The sequence below is a fragment of the Manduca sexta genome, chromosome 20, assembly GCF_014839805.1.
Source record: "Manduca sexta isolate Smith_Timp_Sample1 chromosome 20, JHU_Msex_v1.0, whole genome shotgun sequence".
NCBI classification, from domain to species: Eukaryota; Metazoa; Arthropoda; class Insecta; order Lepidoptera; family Sphingidae; genus Manduca; species Manduca sexta.
The window spans coordinates 3,762,324-3,780,264 of NC_051134.1; the positions used below are offsets into that span (position 1 = coordinate 3,762,324).

At 36.5% G+C, this 17,941-nt stretch overlaps 2 protein-coding genes across 2 annotated transcripts; both read left to right on the top strand.

The window, feature by feature from the left end:
* The first annotated feature begins 1,132 nt into the window (after positions 1–1,132).
* Positions 1,133–10,850, top strand: LOC115445964 (pyruvate kinase). Its single transcript, XM_030172492.2, has 10 exons — positions 1,133–1,227; positions 1,403–1,526; positions 5,601–5,827; positions 6,221–6,556; positions 7,117–7,263; positions 7,712–7,816; positions 8,454–8,690; positions 9,010–9,232; positions 9,599–9,788; positions 10,702–10,850. The coding sequence occupies exons 2-10, from the start codon at positions 1,406–1,408 to the stop codon at positions 10,742–10,744; spliced, it is 1,629 nt and encodes a 542-aa protein (XP_030028352.1). The 5' UTR covers positions 1,133–1,227; positions 1,403–1,405; the 3' UTR covers positions 10,745–10,850.
* A 518-nt stretch (positions 10,851–11,368) lies between these two features.
* Positions 11,369–17,627, top strand: LOC115446310 (pyruvate kinase). Its single transcript, XM_030172916.2, has 9 exons — positions 11,369–11,650; positions 11,927–12,153; positions 12,503–12,832; positions 12,904–13,050; positions 13,208–13,318; positions 13,548–13,790; positions 14,008–14,230; positions 16,266–16,455; positions 17,494–17,627. Exons 1-9 carry the CDS (start codon positions 11,539–11,541, stop codon positions 17,513–17,515), a joined length of 1,605 nt encoding a protein of 534 aa, XP_030028776.1. The 5' UTR covers positions 11,369–11,538; the 3' UTR covers positions 17,516–17,627.
* Positions 17,628–17,941: the final 314 nt, after the last annotated feature.

The following is a 17,941-nucleotide window of genomic DNA, read 5'->3' on the forward strand; positions in this document are numbered from 1 at the left end:
CTCCGGCGCAAATAAATCTTGCAAGATACAGGAACGTGGGGCGCGGACTAACTGAAAATCAACATTGGCACAACCCCTGTTTGTCCATTAGCCCCGCTAACTGTACAAATATAGAAAGAATGGCCGACAAAGATACATCCACGTTGTTTTGTTACTGGCGACGCTTCAATCAATTTTGTCTATAATTCGGTGCGGTTTCCGTGTGGTTTACAGATTTGTCCGGCTCGAAGGACCAATTTTGAAATGGCGACCTAATTATTTAGCATTTGCGGAATATGAGAGCATTGTTTATCCTAAAGATAATAGAATTAGTGGTGTGACTAATATTGACCTTAATATCTTTAATTAGAGACTATATTTTTACCAGTACATATTGCGAAATTAAAAACTTTATACATATAAAAGGCTGTGAAATAAGAACGGTAAATCCTCTCTAAAAGCGTTAACGCTACGTAATAATTCCACCGGAATAACCTAGTTGGAAATTATGGCGGTGCTAGTGAGGCAAATTGGCGCCACTATTCTGATTAGAGGGAAAGAATTCCTCGGTTCTAATTGGTTAATTTAACGACATTGATACAGTGCGGGTAATTTAACAAACATGGAATATTTTTCTTTGAATTTGGACATATAATAATAGTTATGAGTTTATTTTTTGTTCTCAGAATTTTTCTGAACATTTTGGTAACCTACATGCTCTATCAAAAAAAAAAATGTGCGGATAATTATTATGTTTTTAGGCTTTAAAACTTTCTATCTACACCTGATTCGTATTAATTTATATTTATTATTTGCATCACATTTGTATAGTAATATTTTAGGTCGGTTTAATAAATCATTGCGCAAACCCATTTATTATGAATATTCAAACCCCAAATAATGTTAAAATTTTCCATATTTCTCTGTAAGCCACTAAATTCTCTTTGACATTTTCAGTAACGCTGTTCAAATAAACCGAAATAAAAATTTCATATTTAACCGCAAAATTCGTAATGTTTTATAAAGCATTTTGTTGTTACTCATTTTACACAATGCATGAAGAAAATGTATTTTGATCTGAAACTTTACCTTTTCATCCAAACCTCTTAGTATTAAAACTACTCTATTTTGTCTTTGTAATTTTGAATTTTTCTTTCATGTTTGTTATCGAGCATTTATATGATTTTGTAAAAATATTTCTTTTTTAATATATTATACGCTTTCTACGCTATTTTATATCCGTTTATTGTAAGTACTATAAATTATTATTTAATGCTGTTTATGTTTAATATAATTTGTTTTATTTCTCACGAAGAACCCTTTGTATAAACCATCGTAATTTTCTTTTTTAATTATTTTTCCTTATTCCTATTTCATATTCATCATAACCAATATGGTTGATAATTATTTAATAATCTTCTAGATAATGAGTGCTCCAATCCCAACTGATGGTCGGCATCACATAGATATATGTCGTGCGGAACTTGCTTCGCTCAAAAAGAAATATGAGAAGCCCTATAGACTGACCCGCTTCATCGTGACATTTTGTAAGTTCATAACTAACTAGATTAACTAAATAATATTAGACCCATAAAAATTTACCGTAACTTTTGCTACTTTCAACTTTGACATTTTGACACGTTCAGAGGGTGGATCCATAAACTATCTGTCCGATAACTTATTGGGTCTGCTACGGGTATGCGACCCCGAACTACTCTAGCTACTAGTGTCACAAACCTTATCTTCCGTGACAGTAGTATCCTTGTCCCTTCCATTTCCCTCTTCCTTTCTAATTATCCCTCCTTATATAAATTCCTTTCCTTTCTCCAACCGGCTAAAGGCGGTATAACCTAGCTCAACTAGGCACAGCCAGCCCCCCAGACCGTTGACAGGCAGCAGTATTAACGGTGCGAAGAACTGTGCCTCTGCGATCGCCAACCCGTTTGCCCAGCGTGGCGATTATGGGCATAAACCCTCCAATGATACAGAATCATAGAAATGGCCCCCAGTTCCCGGTCGCCCTGTTATTCCTGGCCAAGGCGGCGGTCACGGTAACGGCAGGGCAGGGGTGCGAAGAATCCCCGGGCTACGATAGGCCGCCCATCTCAACTGACCCTGGCAACCTACAACGGCAGAAGTCTTCGGCTTGATGAACATCTCGCACAGTTGGAGACGGAGCTAGAGAACATAAGGTGGCATGTCCTAGGGTTGTGTGAAGTCCGTAGAGAGGGAGAGGACTCTATCACCTTAGACTCGGGCCACCTTATATACTACCGCGAAGGCGATAGGATATCCCAGGGTGGCGTAGGCTTTCTTGTCAATAGAGCCCTCACTAACAACGTTGAAGAAATTTCCAGTGTGTCGACCAGGGTAGCTTATATGGTTCTTCGGTTATCTAAACGATATACCATGAAGATCATACAGGTCTACGCACCGACTTCGACACATTCGGACGACGACGTGGAGGATATGTACGAGGACATATCAAAAGCCTTGCACAATACCACAAAGGCCCATTTCAACGTTGTTATGGGGGACTTCAACGCTAAAGTGGGAATCCAAAGTCACGGCGAATCCAGAGTGGGACCACATGGTTATGGATGTCGGAATCACAGAGGACAAATGCTCGTAAACTTTCTTGAGAAAGAGGGGCTCTTTTTGATGAATTCATTCTTCAAAAAGGGACCCCCAGAGAAAGTGGACGTGGCGAAGTCCGGATACTGTGACAAAGAACGAGATCGACTTCATCATGACGGACAAAAGCACATATTCAGAGATGTCTCAGTGATCAATAGGTTTAATACCGGATCCGATCACCGACTTGTACGAGGCTCTCTGAATATCGATATTAAGCTTGAAAGAAGCCGTCTCATGAAGTCCACGCTCCGACCTAATCCACTCCAAATCATGGCGGGTTCCGAAAAGCTCCAGAGAATGCTCGGAAATAGATTCGCTGCATTGGCACCCTCTGAAGATATTGACGAGATCCTACACAATCTGGTTGATGCGCTTAAGGGAGAGGGCATCAAAATCTGTAAAATGCAGCGTAGAGGCAGAAAGTCCAAACTCTCGGATGAGACTCTACGGCTTATGGCAAATAGACGCGAAAGCACCCAAGTTACTTCATCAGAGAGGTCAGACCTTAACAGGCGCATAGCAAAATGATACGCCGAGACCTTCGGAGCTTCAATACACGCCTCATTGAAGAAGCGATAGAGCGAAACCGAGGGTCTAAGGTATTTGCTCAGCAGCTTAGAAGGAGCCACCTGACGAAGTTAACGACACAAAAGGGCAAAAACCGTTTCGTCACAGTCGGAGATTTTTGCCGAGATTGAGGACTTTTATGGTCGATTATACGCTGCACATGCTCCTTATCCACGGCATGTCGACCATGATCCCAGAGCCACCCTGACGCGCCACTACAGCGACGATCTGCCAGAAATCGACCAAGGCGAGATCGTGTTGGCTCTGAGACAACTTAAAATGGAAAAGCCCCGGTGAGGACGGAGTTACTTCGGAGCTCCTGCAGGCAGGTGGCCTTCCTGTCATACAGGAGCTACAAAAGCTGTTTAACACCGTTCTACACTGTGGGAGAACTCCAAATGCGTGGAGTAGGAGTCTGGTGGTTCTTTTCTTTAAGAGGGGGATAAAACCCTTCTAAAGAATTATAGGCCCATCTCACTCCTGAGCCACGTCTATAAGTTGTTCTCCAGGGTTATCACGAATCGCCTCGCTAGGAGACTCGACGAGTTTCAGCCCCGGAGCAGGCTGGGTTTCGCGGAGGATACAGTACCATAGACCACATACACACAGTGAGGCAGATTATACAGAAATCCGAGGAGTATAATCGGCCCCTGTGTTTGGCATTTGTGGACTATGAGAAGGCCTTCGACTCTGTCGAAACCTGGGCTGTCCTGGAATCCTTACAGCGTTGTCAAGTAGATTATCGCTATGTCGAAGTGCTGAGATGTCTATATGAATCTGCCACTATGTGTGTCCAAGTACAGAACCAGCAGTCGGGACCCATTCAGCTGCGCAGAGGGGTGAGACAGGGGATGTTATTTCCCCAAAACTGTTCACAAGCGCACTGGAGGATTTGTTCAAGACTCTGGACTGGAAAGGTATGGGCATTAACATAAATGGTGAGTACATCTCGCATTTGCGTTTCGCAGACGACATAGTGATAATGGCAGAAACACTGGAGGAACTACAACAGATGCTAAACAGCCTTGCTTCGGCCTCACAGCGAATAGGTCTAACAATGAATCTGGATAAGACAAAACTTATGATCAATGACCACCTAGATCCAAGACCTATCGTTGTCAATGGCCACCTTCTCGAAGCTGTTTCGGAATACACCTACCTTGGGCAGATTCTGCAATTAGGAAGAAACAGCCTTGAGAGGGAGGTTAAAAAGAGAATCCAGCTGGGCTGGGCCGCATTTGGCAAAATGCGTCGGGTTTTCTCGTCACTTCTACCACAATGTCTGAAAACGAAGGTTTTCAACCAGTGCGTCCTACCTGTCATGACCTACGGTGCCGAAACGTGGACGCTCACAGTACGGCTGGTCCACCAGCTCAAAGTCGCTCAGCGAGCTATGGAACGTGCTATGCTCGGAGTTTCTCTGAAGGATAAACTTCGTAACGAGATCATTCGTCAGAGAACCAATGTCACCGACATAGCACACAGGATTAGCAAACTGAAGTGGCAGTGGGCGGGGCATATCTGTCGAAGAACCGATAACCGATGGGGTAAACGAGTTCTTGAGTGGAGACCACGGCTCGGCAAACGTAGTGTAGGACGCCCTCCAGCTAGGTGGAGTGACGATCTGCGAAAGGTCGCTGGTAAGAACTGGATGCGACAGGCTGAAGACAGGGTAAAATGGCGTATATTGGAGGAGGCCTATGTCCAGCAGTGGACAAAGATATAGGCTGATGATGATGATGATGATGAACTTTGACATTGGCATAATCATCGTCTGCCAAAGTTGGAGCCACAATCTAAAAATTGAATTGAATTGAACTAGATTTTGCGTGCGGCTTCAACTGTGAAAAATAGTCCATAATAAGAGTAATATGGCTTCCCATTATTGAAAATGATGAAAATCGGATAAGTAGTTCTTGAGATTAATGCGTTTCAATAAACAAACTCTTTAGTTTTATAATATTAGTATGGATATTTGTGTTCCTCTATATTTATTTCTATAAAAATATCTGTTAGCCGAAGGAAGGAGGAAGGAAACAGTTGGTTACAATAAAAATAATTGATAATATCTTGTTTTGAAGACAACTGTTCGTGTTCGAATATCATTTATTAAGTTACTCTTAATTACAAATGTGTTATATTTATATATCATAGATCTTACCTACATAATAATAAGATGTATTACTTATGTACTGACTACTACAACACCTCAATCTAAGGATTTTTTTTTCTACGCGGTTTCAACCGGGAGTTTAGAATGTGTGCCTGAATTGTAATTGAAATTGTAATAGGCTCGATCCCATCACATCTTGGGATGAAACACACGACGGAAAGTATTTACGCCTCCGCCTAAACCTTGCAGGGTAAAAAGAGCTAGTTTGTATCTTAAAATAGTTTTCAATTAATTCTCGTTCCAGGTGAAGGTACCCTCACATCGATAGACATGAAAAGCCTCATAGAACTGGGCTTGAGTATAGTGCGGTTCAAAATGAGCTATATGTTTAAAAGCGACAGAGTTAAGATGATGTTGATGCTCCAGACCGCCACTAGATGGTGCTGTCAGAAATATGAAGTGAACAGCTGGCCCATAGCTATTTCTATTGATATACCAAATGCTTGTATCAGGACTGGGTACATTGATGACGTAAGTGGTAGATCTTTGGTTTCTTAAATGGCAATGTATTAAAGCCACGAGTTCTCCAGATTCATTAAGTGTGTATTTTTTATTTATAAAATCTAAGACACTTAATTTATCTAAAATCTGTTTGGGAAGCATAAATAAAGATATTATGGGATCAAAAAGTAATAATTTTTGAAAATTTGTTGAACTAGCTGTCTGCTTACTCCTTCAAACAAAATATTTAAGTCAGTAATGTATGTATGTGTGCTTCGAGGAGAAATTAAATCAGCGAGTCGCGACTGACAACTGTGTATATTATTTTAACGAACACATTTATACCTTGCAATGACATGACGTGTGCATACATATTATGTCCCCACAAAGCCGAATGTTACTAACCTAAACACACCATTCTAGGCTATACCTGAACCCTACGTGATCCTTAAAGAAGGTTCAATAGTCGAAGTGACTAGTGACGTAAAATTCTGGAACAAATGTACAGCGCACAGGATATTCATGGATGATCCATACACTATCAAAACGATTAAGCGAGGAGCAGAATTCACTCTTAACTTCGGACTGATAGTGATGTTCTGCACGGAAGTGATTAATGCAAAAACACTAAAATGTAAAATTGCAAGAGGAGGGGAGCTGAAAAGTTGTGTCTTTGTTTGTATACGTGGATGTAAATTAACGAGGCCTCCGCTGACGAAGAATGATATGGAATTGTTGAGTTTTGCCAAGAATTATAAGGTGAGGTTTCTTTGATTTCCATTTATTCTAAATAAGAACGAAAATGCTCATCAGATGTCAGATGAATATTACATAGACTGATAATCTGTGTTTTTAATTTGTGTCAGTATCGCTATCATCAAACAAAAGCTCCTACAGGCTAAAGAGCGTGGGATTAAGTATGGTTTCAGGGTTCTGTGTGTGTTTATATACTCATTATTTATATTAAGGAGTTCAAAGATTATATAGAGCGGACAATGGGTAGATTGTCATACAAAAATTTTGTGCTCAAGTGATGGTTACTCAATTTACTGTGAAATAGCAAAACGTGCAATTAAAAATACTTCATATTTTTTCATATCATGATTTGCACGTTTTTAATGCGAATATTAGCATATTTTTTGTAAATATATTATTTTTGTATTAATATCTAAAAACGCTGTGACATCTTGTCACACGGACATTTCAAATAAGACAGCGACTTATTACCAATTAGTAATAACTTTTGGAGTAACAATTTGGCCCTGATGGCCGGTCTATAACTAACTTAGTTTAATTTCTTTGTTTACATTGTATTTTAGCTAGACATGGTAACACTGAATTCTGTACGCAATCCCAAAACATTGGTGAAATTGAAGGATTTCTTTAAAGATGCTCCCTATATGCCGTTGATTATCAGTTCGATATGCGATCAAGAAGGTTTGGATAATATTGATGAAATTATAGAGGTAAGTGTCATTGAAGCTCACGCTGTTATCTCGTGAGGAGTAGGCATGGATATATGTAATGCATTTACGGTCCACGAAACTAATATATTTCTAGATAATAAAACCCCAATCAACTTACTTGTATTTTATATACTAAACATCTTGAATTTTAATTGATTATAAGTTTTCAAGCCGGAACTTCACAATTTATATATCAAGTACAGTCAGCTACAAAAGCAACTGACCAAATTCTAAACTTCTATTAACTGTTTGTGTGCCTTTAAATAAATAAGCCTCATAATTCTCAATAATTATACTGACAACGTCGTCCTTTAAAACTTTCACAATAATTGCCCTCACGCTTAGATAAAATAGACAACGTGATGGTATAGAGCCCGTTTGGGTAGACCTAAACGGGCTCCCGTGAATGTCTTCTTACTAAAATTAACTATATGATAATGTATTTCAGAACTCGGATGGAATAATCTTGGCCCGCGAATTCCTTGCCTTCAACATAGTTAACATGTATCAGATGATTTCTATACAACTTATGATTGGTGCTAAATGTCGCAAGGTAACACCGTTTTTAAATATTTGGAACAATCTTGTTTTTTTTTAGTAAGGACTCGGTAGTTTACGCTGGCAGAAACCTGTGAGTGGGATACTGGAATCCCCGGCTTAGCAACTGCAGAGGCCTAAGAGGAAAGTTGGGAGGGAAATGTGGGAGAAGGACAGAAACCCTTAGGATGGGTGGAAAAGAAGAGGAGAGGAAATGGTCAAGGGGTTCTCATAGGCCTAAATGTGAATTGTCAATCATGAGGTATACACTTGATTGTATGCCTAGGGCCGCGACAAATGTACCCTCTTGCATGTCATGCCTTCGGTATGGAGACCGAGCGCATAAGAATTGCCTCTGAAAAATAAATTTGTTAGATTAGTAAAACCATAATACGTCGTATCATCGAATTACAAAGCACTGCGTAGTAATGCCTTCATCGCCCTGATAAATTAAATGTTAAGTGTCAAAATTTCCAATAATTATACTGGCCTTAAAATCAAATCAATCAAATGCTATTCAATAAATTCACTTGGCAGCATTATAGTAAACAAAGTGACTTTCTAATTTGATCGTCTTATTTGACTACAACCATTTGTCAGAAGTAAAGGAGACCCTTAGCGTAACTGCTCAATGTATTTTATTTTCTGAACAGATGGGCAAACCTTTTTACCTATCCGGCCATATATTGGAACAGACAATGCTCGAGGGCACAATATCTGGATGTGATTTGAACGATATAACAAACGCTGTATTACAAGGAGCTGGGTTTGTACTACGCAGTTACTACGACCCCTCGAATCTGATTAAAACAATGAAGATACTAGACTCTGTGTGCCGTTGTGTGGAGCCTTTGTCGACGGACAACGACTTTATGAGAATATCTATGGAGGTGGGATGTTATTTATATACCTATTTGCGCAGCGATAAGCCGACTATGAAATGAGTGGCTTGAAATTTGAATCTGCACCAGCCTTAATTATTTTCTTAGAGCCCAAAAGCCCAATAAAACTGTTTATTCAAAACTCTGTTTCTCAAAAATAATGTTACCAATTTTTTTTGCACACAACCATCTTTGTAAAAAAGGATAGCCGCAAGTCGATGTGTTTTTTATACATCAGTTTCAAGGTGTACCAATATTTAAATTCAGGAAAACAAACATGCAAATCATACAACAACCCAAAAAGAATTCTTATGACCTCGTTTTACAGTTCAAAATGCCAGTGAACGCGGCGGAGGCTTGCATCCTATCCTGCGCGTTGTTGGCGCGACAGTCCAACTCACTGGTAGTAATAGTGCCTACTGTAACAGGCAGGACTGCTAAACAGCTCACTAGGATAGCACCACAGTCCATCATACTGACCGTCAGTTCAAATCCGGTAGTAGCAAGACAGCTGCAATTTTATAGAGGGATCATCCCGATCATTTATGAACGTAAGTGAATTGATGGAATTTATAATTGGCATTTGTTTGAAAGGATTAAGATCTAAAAAGAGGTATAGGGCTGAAAATCATACAAAAGGAGAGATATCTCTTTATAGTAGTAACAAGTAAAATTAGATAGAATTGGTGATAAATGATGATGAACAAATAAATCGTACGTCAGACATTTCGAAATTAAAATCAGTTAGTCTGGCTTTGTTATTAAATTAATACCAAGCGTGGAACAGAGTAATCTCCTTAATTAACTTGACATGTCTAATTGCCTAGAATTTAACGTGAGCTGATTCGTGACTATAGCTAAATGTAATATCTTGTCTGTATCAAATACATCCATATAAGTAATAATTTGAATTATAGAAAAACAAAGCAAAAACTGGCAAGAAGAAATGGATCGTAGAGTTCAGTTTGCAGTGTCCTACGGTCTTAGACAAGATCTCCTGAAGTATGGACATACGTATGTGGCGCTTAAGAAATCATCGCCCACTAGTTCCTACTGCGACCACCTCAGCGTGTGGCATGTTATGACCGAAGAGACGAAGAAACGGAAGTAAATTTACCCTCTTACCATTCACTAACGCCTTTTATTAGATAAACCATTTATTATGTGATAGATGGTAGGTTTATCGCCAAGCCCTATCTGGAACTAATACTAATCCTGGCTAAATAAGGTATTTTTCGAATCCTAAAAGTCTAATAATTATCTGACGCTGATAATAATGCGTGGCACTGCTGATCCTGGCTTACAGGTGTGAGGGCGGGAAAGTCTTTGACCCTGAGAATCGGACTCGAATCCTCAGTCAAATCTGCTATCAACAGACTAATAAGTCTAACTAATCTTTCATCTTTCGACTCTTTATCAATTTCACTTCAAATACTTTGAAGTCCGACAAAACATAACTTGAGTTAATTAACCGATATAAAACTCACTGCTTCAAAGACATAGTTGTATTGCGGAATTGTATTGTCCGGAACCTGGAGGTTGCGCTCGCTATGGCGATAATCTTGGCCCCTATCACATCATGGGACGGATTACACTTAGCCAAAATGTGAGCACTAGTTGCGCCTCCGTCTACCACTTCGGGGTAGAAGGGGCGAGCGTTTGTGTATATATACCGATATTAAAATTTTCATTACAGTTTCTCGAAATTATGTTAAAATGTTGGGATGCTTATATGTTTCTTAGAAGTAAACGCAGAAACGACTAAACGGATTTTGATGAAATTGAACACACGGTTAGGCTATGTTCTGGATTAACACATAGGCTAATCTTTAGCCCGGTAATTCCCTTACATGGGAAATATTGATATTTTTTATTTTTCTGGCCTTATTGTTTCTTAGGGACTTTGTAGCCATAAAGGGTATTACCGCGGGCGAAGCCGTGAGCAACACCTAGTAAACTTTATATATGACTTTATTTAACTTTATGTGTAACTAATAAATATTTTTGCATTTTTTTCCAGGATCCAATGTCCAGATTTTGTTCCCCATGAGAAAATATATTAATTATTTTAAACAGACTAATAAGTACAGAATGTATTACGTTTTATAGTAGTTGTTTTATTTACGTATATTTTTTATATTTAATATGTTCTTTATTGCATTAAATAGTAGTGAACATGCGTATGCGTATTTTATTTCATATACATTTAAATAAGAAACTGAAATAAAATAACCGAGATATTGAGGAATTAATTATATTATATTTCTAATCATGAGGGGATTATTATGTAGCACTGACTTATTCTCTATGTCATGGGCATTCAATACCGTCGAAAAAAGACTTAATTATGATGTCGATTTTCCCTATGTATTTAATTTTAATAAATCGGTTTTAATTCACAATATTAAACTTTAATAACAATTAGTGTGGGTAGTTTTATATACATATATTTTTATGCGTCTTGACAGTTGAAATTTGCCATTATTTAACTGTCAATCCTGAAATTATTTTTGTTCAATTTCTTTTTGCATTTTTGTCCCGTTTGTATACGTCATTTTCGTTTTCATATCCACCGGCCAAAGATATTTTTTATATACATACAGAAAGTGTCTTCTACTTTTCAAATTTGACGTTGGTAGAATTGTCGTAAAAACGATACAGCCAATCACAACAAATTAGAATTGGAATCAAAGAGAATTATTGATATTGTCATGAACATGACAGACAAAGAGAATTTTAATAATGACAGATTTCCAATGTATCTATATAACTTTTAGCAAGCATACAAATATTTTGAATACCATTTAAGTTTTAGAAGTTTTACTTGCGAAGATAAGGTATACCTCTGCGGTATAAGATGGAAACTACTCCAGAACTAATCACGTTTGGCGAAATAGATTTCACCGACGCCAATTTATTGAACAGACCTCCATACAGACTACGAAGAAGTCCAATCATTGTTACCTTACGTTAGTAAAAATCATCTCACTACGTTAGCCCTTAAAATATTTTATTGCATATACAAGTGATCCCTTTAATCCTGATAATTTATTTCCAGTCCATAGATAAACATTTTTTTCGAAGATGCTTGGTGATTGGTGGGTCTAAGCATGTCTGTAATTCATTAGACGCGATAGTTGTTCGAAATTCTTCAGGTCTTACATATTACACACTGAATCGACAATAGAAGATTATTACTTTAGACGTGTTGACATTATTTTTAAAATTGTACTATCTATTTTCAGCCAACGTAAATATATCAGTAGTGGACATTCAAAAGTTTATGGAAACTGGGATGAACGTTGCTCGACTGAGGACATCCCATATCACAAGAGGGGATAAGATAAAGCTATTGGGCAAGGTGGACAAAGCGGCAGCAGCACTTTGTGGTAAACACGCTGTACTCGACTGGCCGACCGCTTCATGTATTGAATTGAAGACTTCTATCGTGAGAACTGGAATCCTACAAGACGTAAGAACATTTCTTCGACGATAAGCTGGACATGTCTACAGCACAACTTCAGTAATATCTAGCCTAAAATTTCCTATAACGAGTACAAGTTTCCTTACGCAAGTTATGAATATTCAGCATAACGTAGCAAACTCTCAACGTTATACTAGGAATCATTTCCATATTCGAGTTCTATAGTACAGGCTGATAGCTACAAACTCAGGTAAGTGAAGGCATGGGAACTAGCAAGTGTCTTTATGTCACTGCAACAACAACGTTGGAAACCTTAGCCTCTATTGTTTTAGAATTTCAAAAATAATACACTTCTATTTTAATAAATCAGTAAAATTATTTTTTTTCGTATCTCCAGGGCGAATCTCACATATTTCTAAAAGAAGGGAATCCCGTTATATTGACATGCAATTTAGAAGAATACGACAAATGCAATGAAAAAAGAATATTTGTAGATATTCCCGAACTCATAACAGAAATTACAGTTGGGACAGAAATATCAATTGCTCAAGATGAAATAATAATGAATTGCAAACAAATTATTGATGAGAATTCGATTAAATGCGTTATTTCGAAAGGAGGTCAACTCAAAAGCTTGTATCATGTTTCTGCAAAAGGTAGAAAGCGTACAAGACCTGTTGTTACTAAAAAAGATTTGCAAATTATCAAATTCGCTTTGGAATACCAGGTAAATTCTTAAATGAATGTCCTATAAGAAACACAGTGAATTCAATGTTAATATTCCAATATACATTACAGGTTGACATGATAATCATAAACTATGTTCAAAAAGTGGAAACATTAAAAAAAATAAAGCAATATATAGGAACTAGAGTAAAAAGACCATTACTTATAGCCGGCCTTTGTACCGCCGAAGGACTCGAAAACATTGATGATCTTATTGTAGTAAGTTTTATTAACTAAGATTTAGTAAAGTATTCTTACTAGGTAATTGATAAAATAGTAATCTATAGTATGTTACAGCAGTTTCACATTCAATAATAATTATTTCTTAAATAACGTTGAAGGACGTGAAAAATAATAAATATCTTCAATATTACAGGAGTCGGACGGAATAATGTTTTCGAGAGAATTTTTAACTTATGAACTTGATAGATCGCAAAAGAATCGCATGTGTCAATTGCAGAAATGGGTTGGTGCTAAATGTCAAAAGGTATAGGGGTGAATTCATAATATATATTATATTCTATCCTTTTGGTAACTGATAAGCTTTGATACAACATGATTTTGAGTATTAAGAACTTTCTAAATACTTAAGATGCAATTTTGTATTTAGATCAATACTATTCCTGCTTCTCCCCATGACAGAAAAATCTTACATACTAATAGACCGGTCATAAATTTGACTCAGTGATAAACAGTAAAACAACATTCAATTTTAGGCTGGCAAACCCTACTACATATCAGGAGGAGTTTTCAAAGAAGCATTATCAGATGGCATATTTTGCAATCGTGAAATATCTGACGTAACCAATGCTATACTAGATGGCGCCACAGGTTTTGCGATAAAAGCTAGTGAAAATGTCGAATATATCTTAAGAGCTATAAAGGCGCTTAACGATGTGTGCTGCGCGGTTGAACCATTGGCTTTTACCAAATCAAGTTTCATTAGGATATTGGACGAGGTATGTGTTATAATAATGATTACATTTCACATTAACGCTTGCTTTAACGGTGAAGGAAAACATCATAAGGTAACCTGCATACCTGTATACCAATACCTACTAGGCCAGCGTGATGGACTAAGGCCTAATCCCTCTCATTTGTAAAGGATGGCCGTGTCTAGCAGTGGGACAGTGTATAACACAGGACTGCTATAATAATAATTATTATTTATTATAGATGAAAATGCCACTAAACGCAGCTGAAGCGAGTGTGATGGCATGCGCAACGGCGGCCAATCAGACGAAATCTCGTGTCATTGTATTGCCAACGGTGACGGGAAGAACTGCTCGATCACTGCTCTGGTTGAAGCCGTGTTGTATCATCATAGCCGTCAGCGAGCGTACGAGAACCACCAGATTGCTGAGCAGCTATCGATGTGTCGTACCTCTGTTGTATCATGGTCAGTTTAACTATTTTGTAAGGGTTATGATTACTAAAAGAAGTAACTATCTAACTATAGGGGGGGGGTCGTTATTTGATACGTAATTCGTCCCACGCCTGTAAAGTTAAAACATTCCTACTTGAAGAGTTTAACAAAGAACAATTAAGTGATTTGCATTTGATTATATTATTTTATTTTAGTTGGACTAACTAAATAAAAATTTCCAAATTATCTTAAATAATAATGATCAAGTTTGCCAAGCATTTAAGGAAAGTGTACCAAATATTACCTCTATTCTATCTATTAAAATCTCTATTATTAATCTATTTATATCAAATATAAATAGATACCTTACCTTTAAATTATAATAACAATTATTCTACGAAAGATGGAAAATATATTTCATCGCATCTCAAAGTTTGAACTGAGAGATGCTATTTAGAGCGTTAAGAGAAATTGCAATTTTACATAACGACTTTTCCAAATCCTGGATTACCATTAAAATGAGATTTACGGGATATTACGTCACGGGCGGCCATTGAAGGGAACACCTATTAAATAAAATGTTAAATGTGAGAGATCGAAAATATAAAGATTTCATACAATATTGGGATCCGTGAGAATAAGTATAATAATTTACGAGGTATTTCCTTGCTAGGTTTATTACTTGAAATGTGTTACGAAGCAAAACGTATTAGTTTAGGTAAGCATTAAAGTCGATGTACCTTAAGAAATTAATGTCGCCATGATATTAATGACGTAATAACCCATTTTTAAATTCATTATATTTTTAATGTGATGTTAAGTACCTTTTTTATATACGAGCATGGCAAACCCACTGCAATTGATAGTTAGTGGAGTGGAGTCCAGTAGAATGTCGACTGACAAGAGATGATTACCACTCAGCAGTCGACACAATTATGCCGGCCTGTTGGTAACCGGATATACACAAGCTGATCCGGGAACGCGACACACTTACGTGGGCCACTATGACGGGTTTTAATACGTTGTGTACTGTGGTGGCTATTCGAGCGGATATAAAATATATCAGCTCTTGCAATAAAATTCTTTCCACATTTACGATGTATGTATTTTGCAGTATTTTTGACGGCGTCTGCTTTTGTCCCTATTCCAAGAATTCTTAATTAACTATTTTTCGCATAAAACAAGGCAGATGAAACTTTTTCTGTTTAAATTTGATCATGAATTATGATCATAAAAAAACTGTGACCTAAAAAGTGTAAAACAAATAAGTCCAACGGCGCAAAGGTGTTAAAGGTTGGAACAAGGAAAAAATGTTTATTTAGGAAACCTTTATATGACATTATCAAAGAAATTGGATATGTATCCTATCAGTGTGACGTGAGTGTTTACTTTTCTCATACAAATTTCTCAGTCGACTGATTTGCCCTTTCTGCAAATCCAATTTGGGCTAGCGTTTAGTAATTCAATTTCAAGTGCAAGACTGAAGGTTTGTTTGCGTAACATTTTTTTTAGTATTAGACTTTATATATATTTTGCTTTGAATGACGAGACGAGCTTACCGTTCGCCTAATGATATGCGATACTACACCCATAAACTGTAGAAACACCATTCAACACCTTGAATTACAAAGTATTGTTTGGTATTCCACTGCGCTCGCCATCCTGAGACATGAGATGTTAAGTCTCATTATGTCTAATAGTTACACTGGCTACAATGTTCTTCAAACCGAAACACAACAGTGAGTAGACACTGCTGCTTGGCGACAGAAATAGACAATGCTGTAGTATATACCCAAGCGGACTCTCATATATAAGAGACATACCACCAGTGTGTTATATTTTTTTTATTTTGCTTAAATATTTAAAAACTAAAAACGATGTTAAGTATGTTTTCAAAAATCTGCTTATAACACTATCACTGTTAAAAACATAATCACTGTTTATCGAAATAAGGCCAAGGTTATAACTCTAAAGCTTATCTAAAAATAAATCTATGTGATCATTACCTATAAATCAATAACAGACCAACCAAATATCTAATAAATTATATCCAAACTGTATGTCAAAGCTCAAGCGCACAAAGAATATTACAAAGCAGTGGAAGCGCGAGTTCAGTTCGCGATCGAGTACGCAGTAAAGAAAGATTGGCTGGTGTACGGAGACAACTACGTGACATTGCAAAAAGGTTCTGAAAGCAGCTCGTTCTGTGATACGGTGAAAATTTGGCGAGTAACCGTCTCCAGGAAGGCTCTGGTTGTGTGAGTTATTAACATATTTTTTTATAGAAACATTGACGTATATTCCGTGGGTTCACTGCAAGAACTTATTACTTACAGATACAAAAGAATGAAGTAAGCCACTTTTAGTTTTAGTCATATTTTTTTCCCTATATCAAAGATATAATTTTCATTCTTAAAATCAAGTGAGTATTTTCAATATTATAATATGTTCAGGGCGTTATAAACAGTATTTGATGATCTTTTGACATTAGTGAGTTCTTGTAGTAAACCGACGATTCTATAGACACGAACGTCCATACAAACTATTTGTTCAAAATCTGAATTAAAATGGCAATCAAAACGTCACTGTTACAACCTATTTATTCACTTGAACAACAAATAATTTTACTTATTTGACTAATATTTTTTATTCAGATGCAAGTTTACATTTAGACTCAAGTTCTTATATTATGACAACTCAATATACAACCACAAGCTGTCAATATTAACACCATACTAAAGCAGTTGTATGGATTGCAGTTAAATTCAGTTGAACCCAGTGAATGTTCGGAACGCCAAATCTAGTACGCAGTACATATATATATATATATATATATATATATATATATATATATATATATATATATATATATATATATATGTCGATGTATAGAAAAGATTTTTTAAGGATAGCTAACTATTAAAACTTTTCGTAGGTAATATACTAAAGTCCCTTTGTGACTTAGGAATACATCTGTTATGTCTATTTATGCGATACAGTTTATGGTCAGTAGTAGCGCTTACAATCAAGCGATTTGTTCGTTTTTAAGTAATTTCAAAAAGTACAAAATTATTTTATCTGTTTTGTAATTTCAATCTACATTAATATAAACTTTAATACCCATATTTATATCGTACAGATTTTAAAATAATATGAATATTATAATTAACTGACTCAAGGTACATTCACTTCAAAGTAAACATAATATCTGAGATTGATTTTTCTCCTTTAACATTTAAATCAAATGCAAATTGTATTAAATATTTGTGTAGTTATAAATTGTGTTTTCATTACAGATGTCTGGATGATGAAAATTAACTATTTGAATTAATTAATAACTTTATAGTATAAATGTTTAATTTCTATGAATTATTTGAATTAGTTATGTTATCTTTGTTATTGCATTTAAATAAAACAATTTTAATTTTTATGTTGTTTCTTTTAATCAAATTAGCAATACTATTTAATTACAAATATTACAGTTTACTAGTTCTACATAGAATAATTGTCTTGGTATGTTTGTAAAATATATAGCTAGGTGTCGTTCGCGTTCTCGTGTTAATTAGGACACGTCCTAATTAACGATAGGATGTCATTCTCATACATGACGTAAAGGCTAACGATTGTAGAAAGCGTCTTGGCTATAACGCCTGCACTAAGATAAAATATTATTGGTATAACCTACACAATCAGCTACTATTAAAACAACCCTTAAACAAAATATCGACAGCAAAAATGACGAAC

Coding starts and splice junctions, on each gene's coding strand:
- LOC115445964 (XM_030172492.2), top strand. CDS start 1,406: ATGAGTGCTCCAATCCCAACTGATGGTCGGCATCACATAGATATATGT. Junction 1,527..5,600: donor CCGCTTCATCGTGACATTTT/GTAAGTTCATAA, acceptor TTCTCGTTCCAG/GTGAAGGTACCCTCACATCG. Junction 6,557..7,116: donor GTTTTGCCAAGAATTATAAG/GTGAGGTTTCTT, acceptor ATTGTATTTTAG/CTAGACATGGTAACACTGAA.
- LOC115446310 (XM_030172916.2), top strand. CDS start 11,539: ATGGAAACTACTCCAGAACTAATCACGTTTGGCGAAATAGATTTCACC. Junction 13,319..13,547: donor TTGGTGCTAAATGTCAAAAG/GTATAGGGGTGA, acceptor ATTCAATTTTAG/GCTGGCAAACCCTACTACAT. Junction 14,231..16,265: donor CGTACCTCTGTTGTATCATG/GTCAGTTTAACT, acceptor TGTATGTCAAAG/CTCAAGCGCACAAAGAATAT.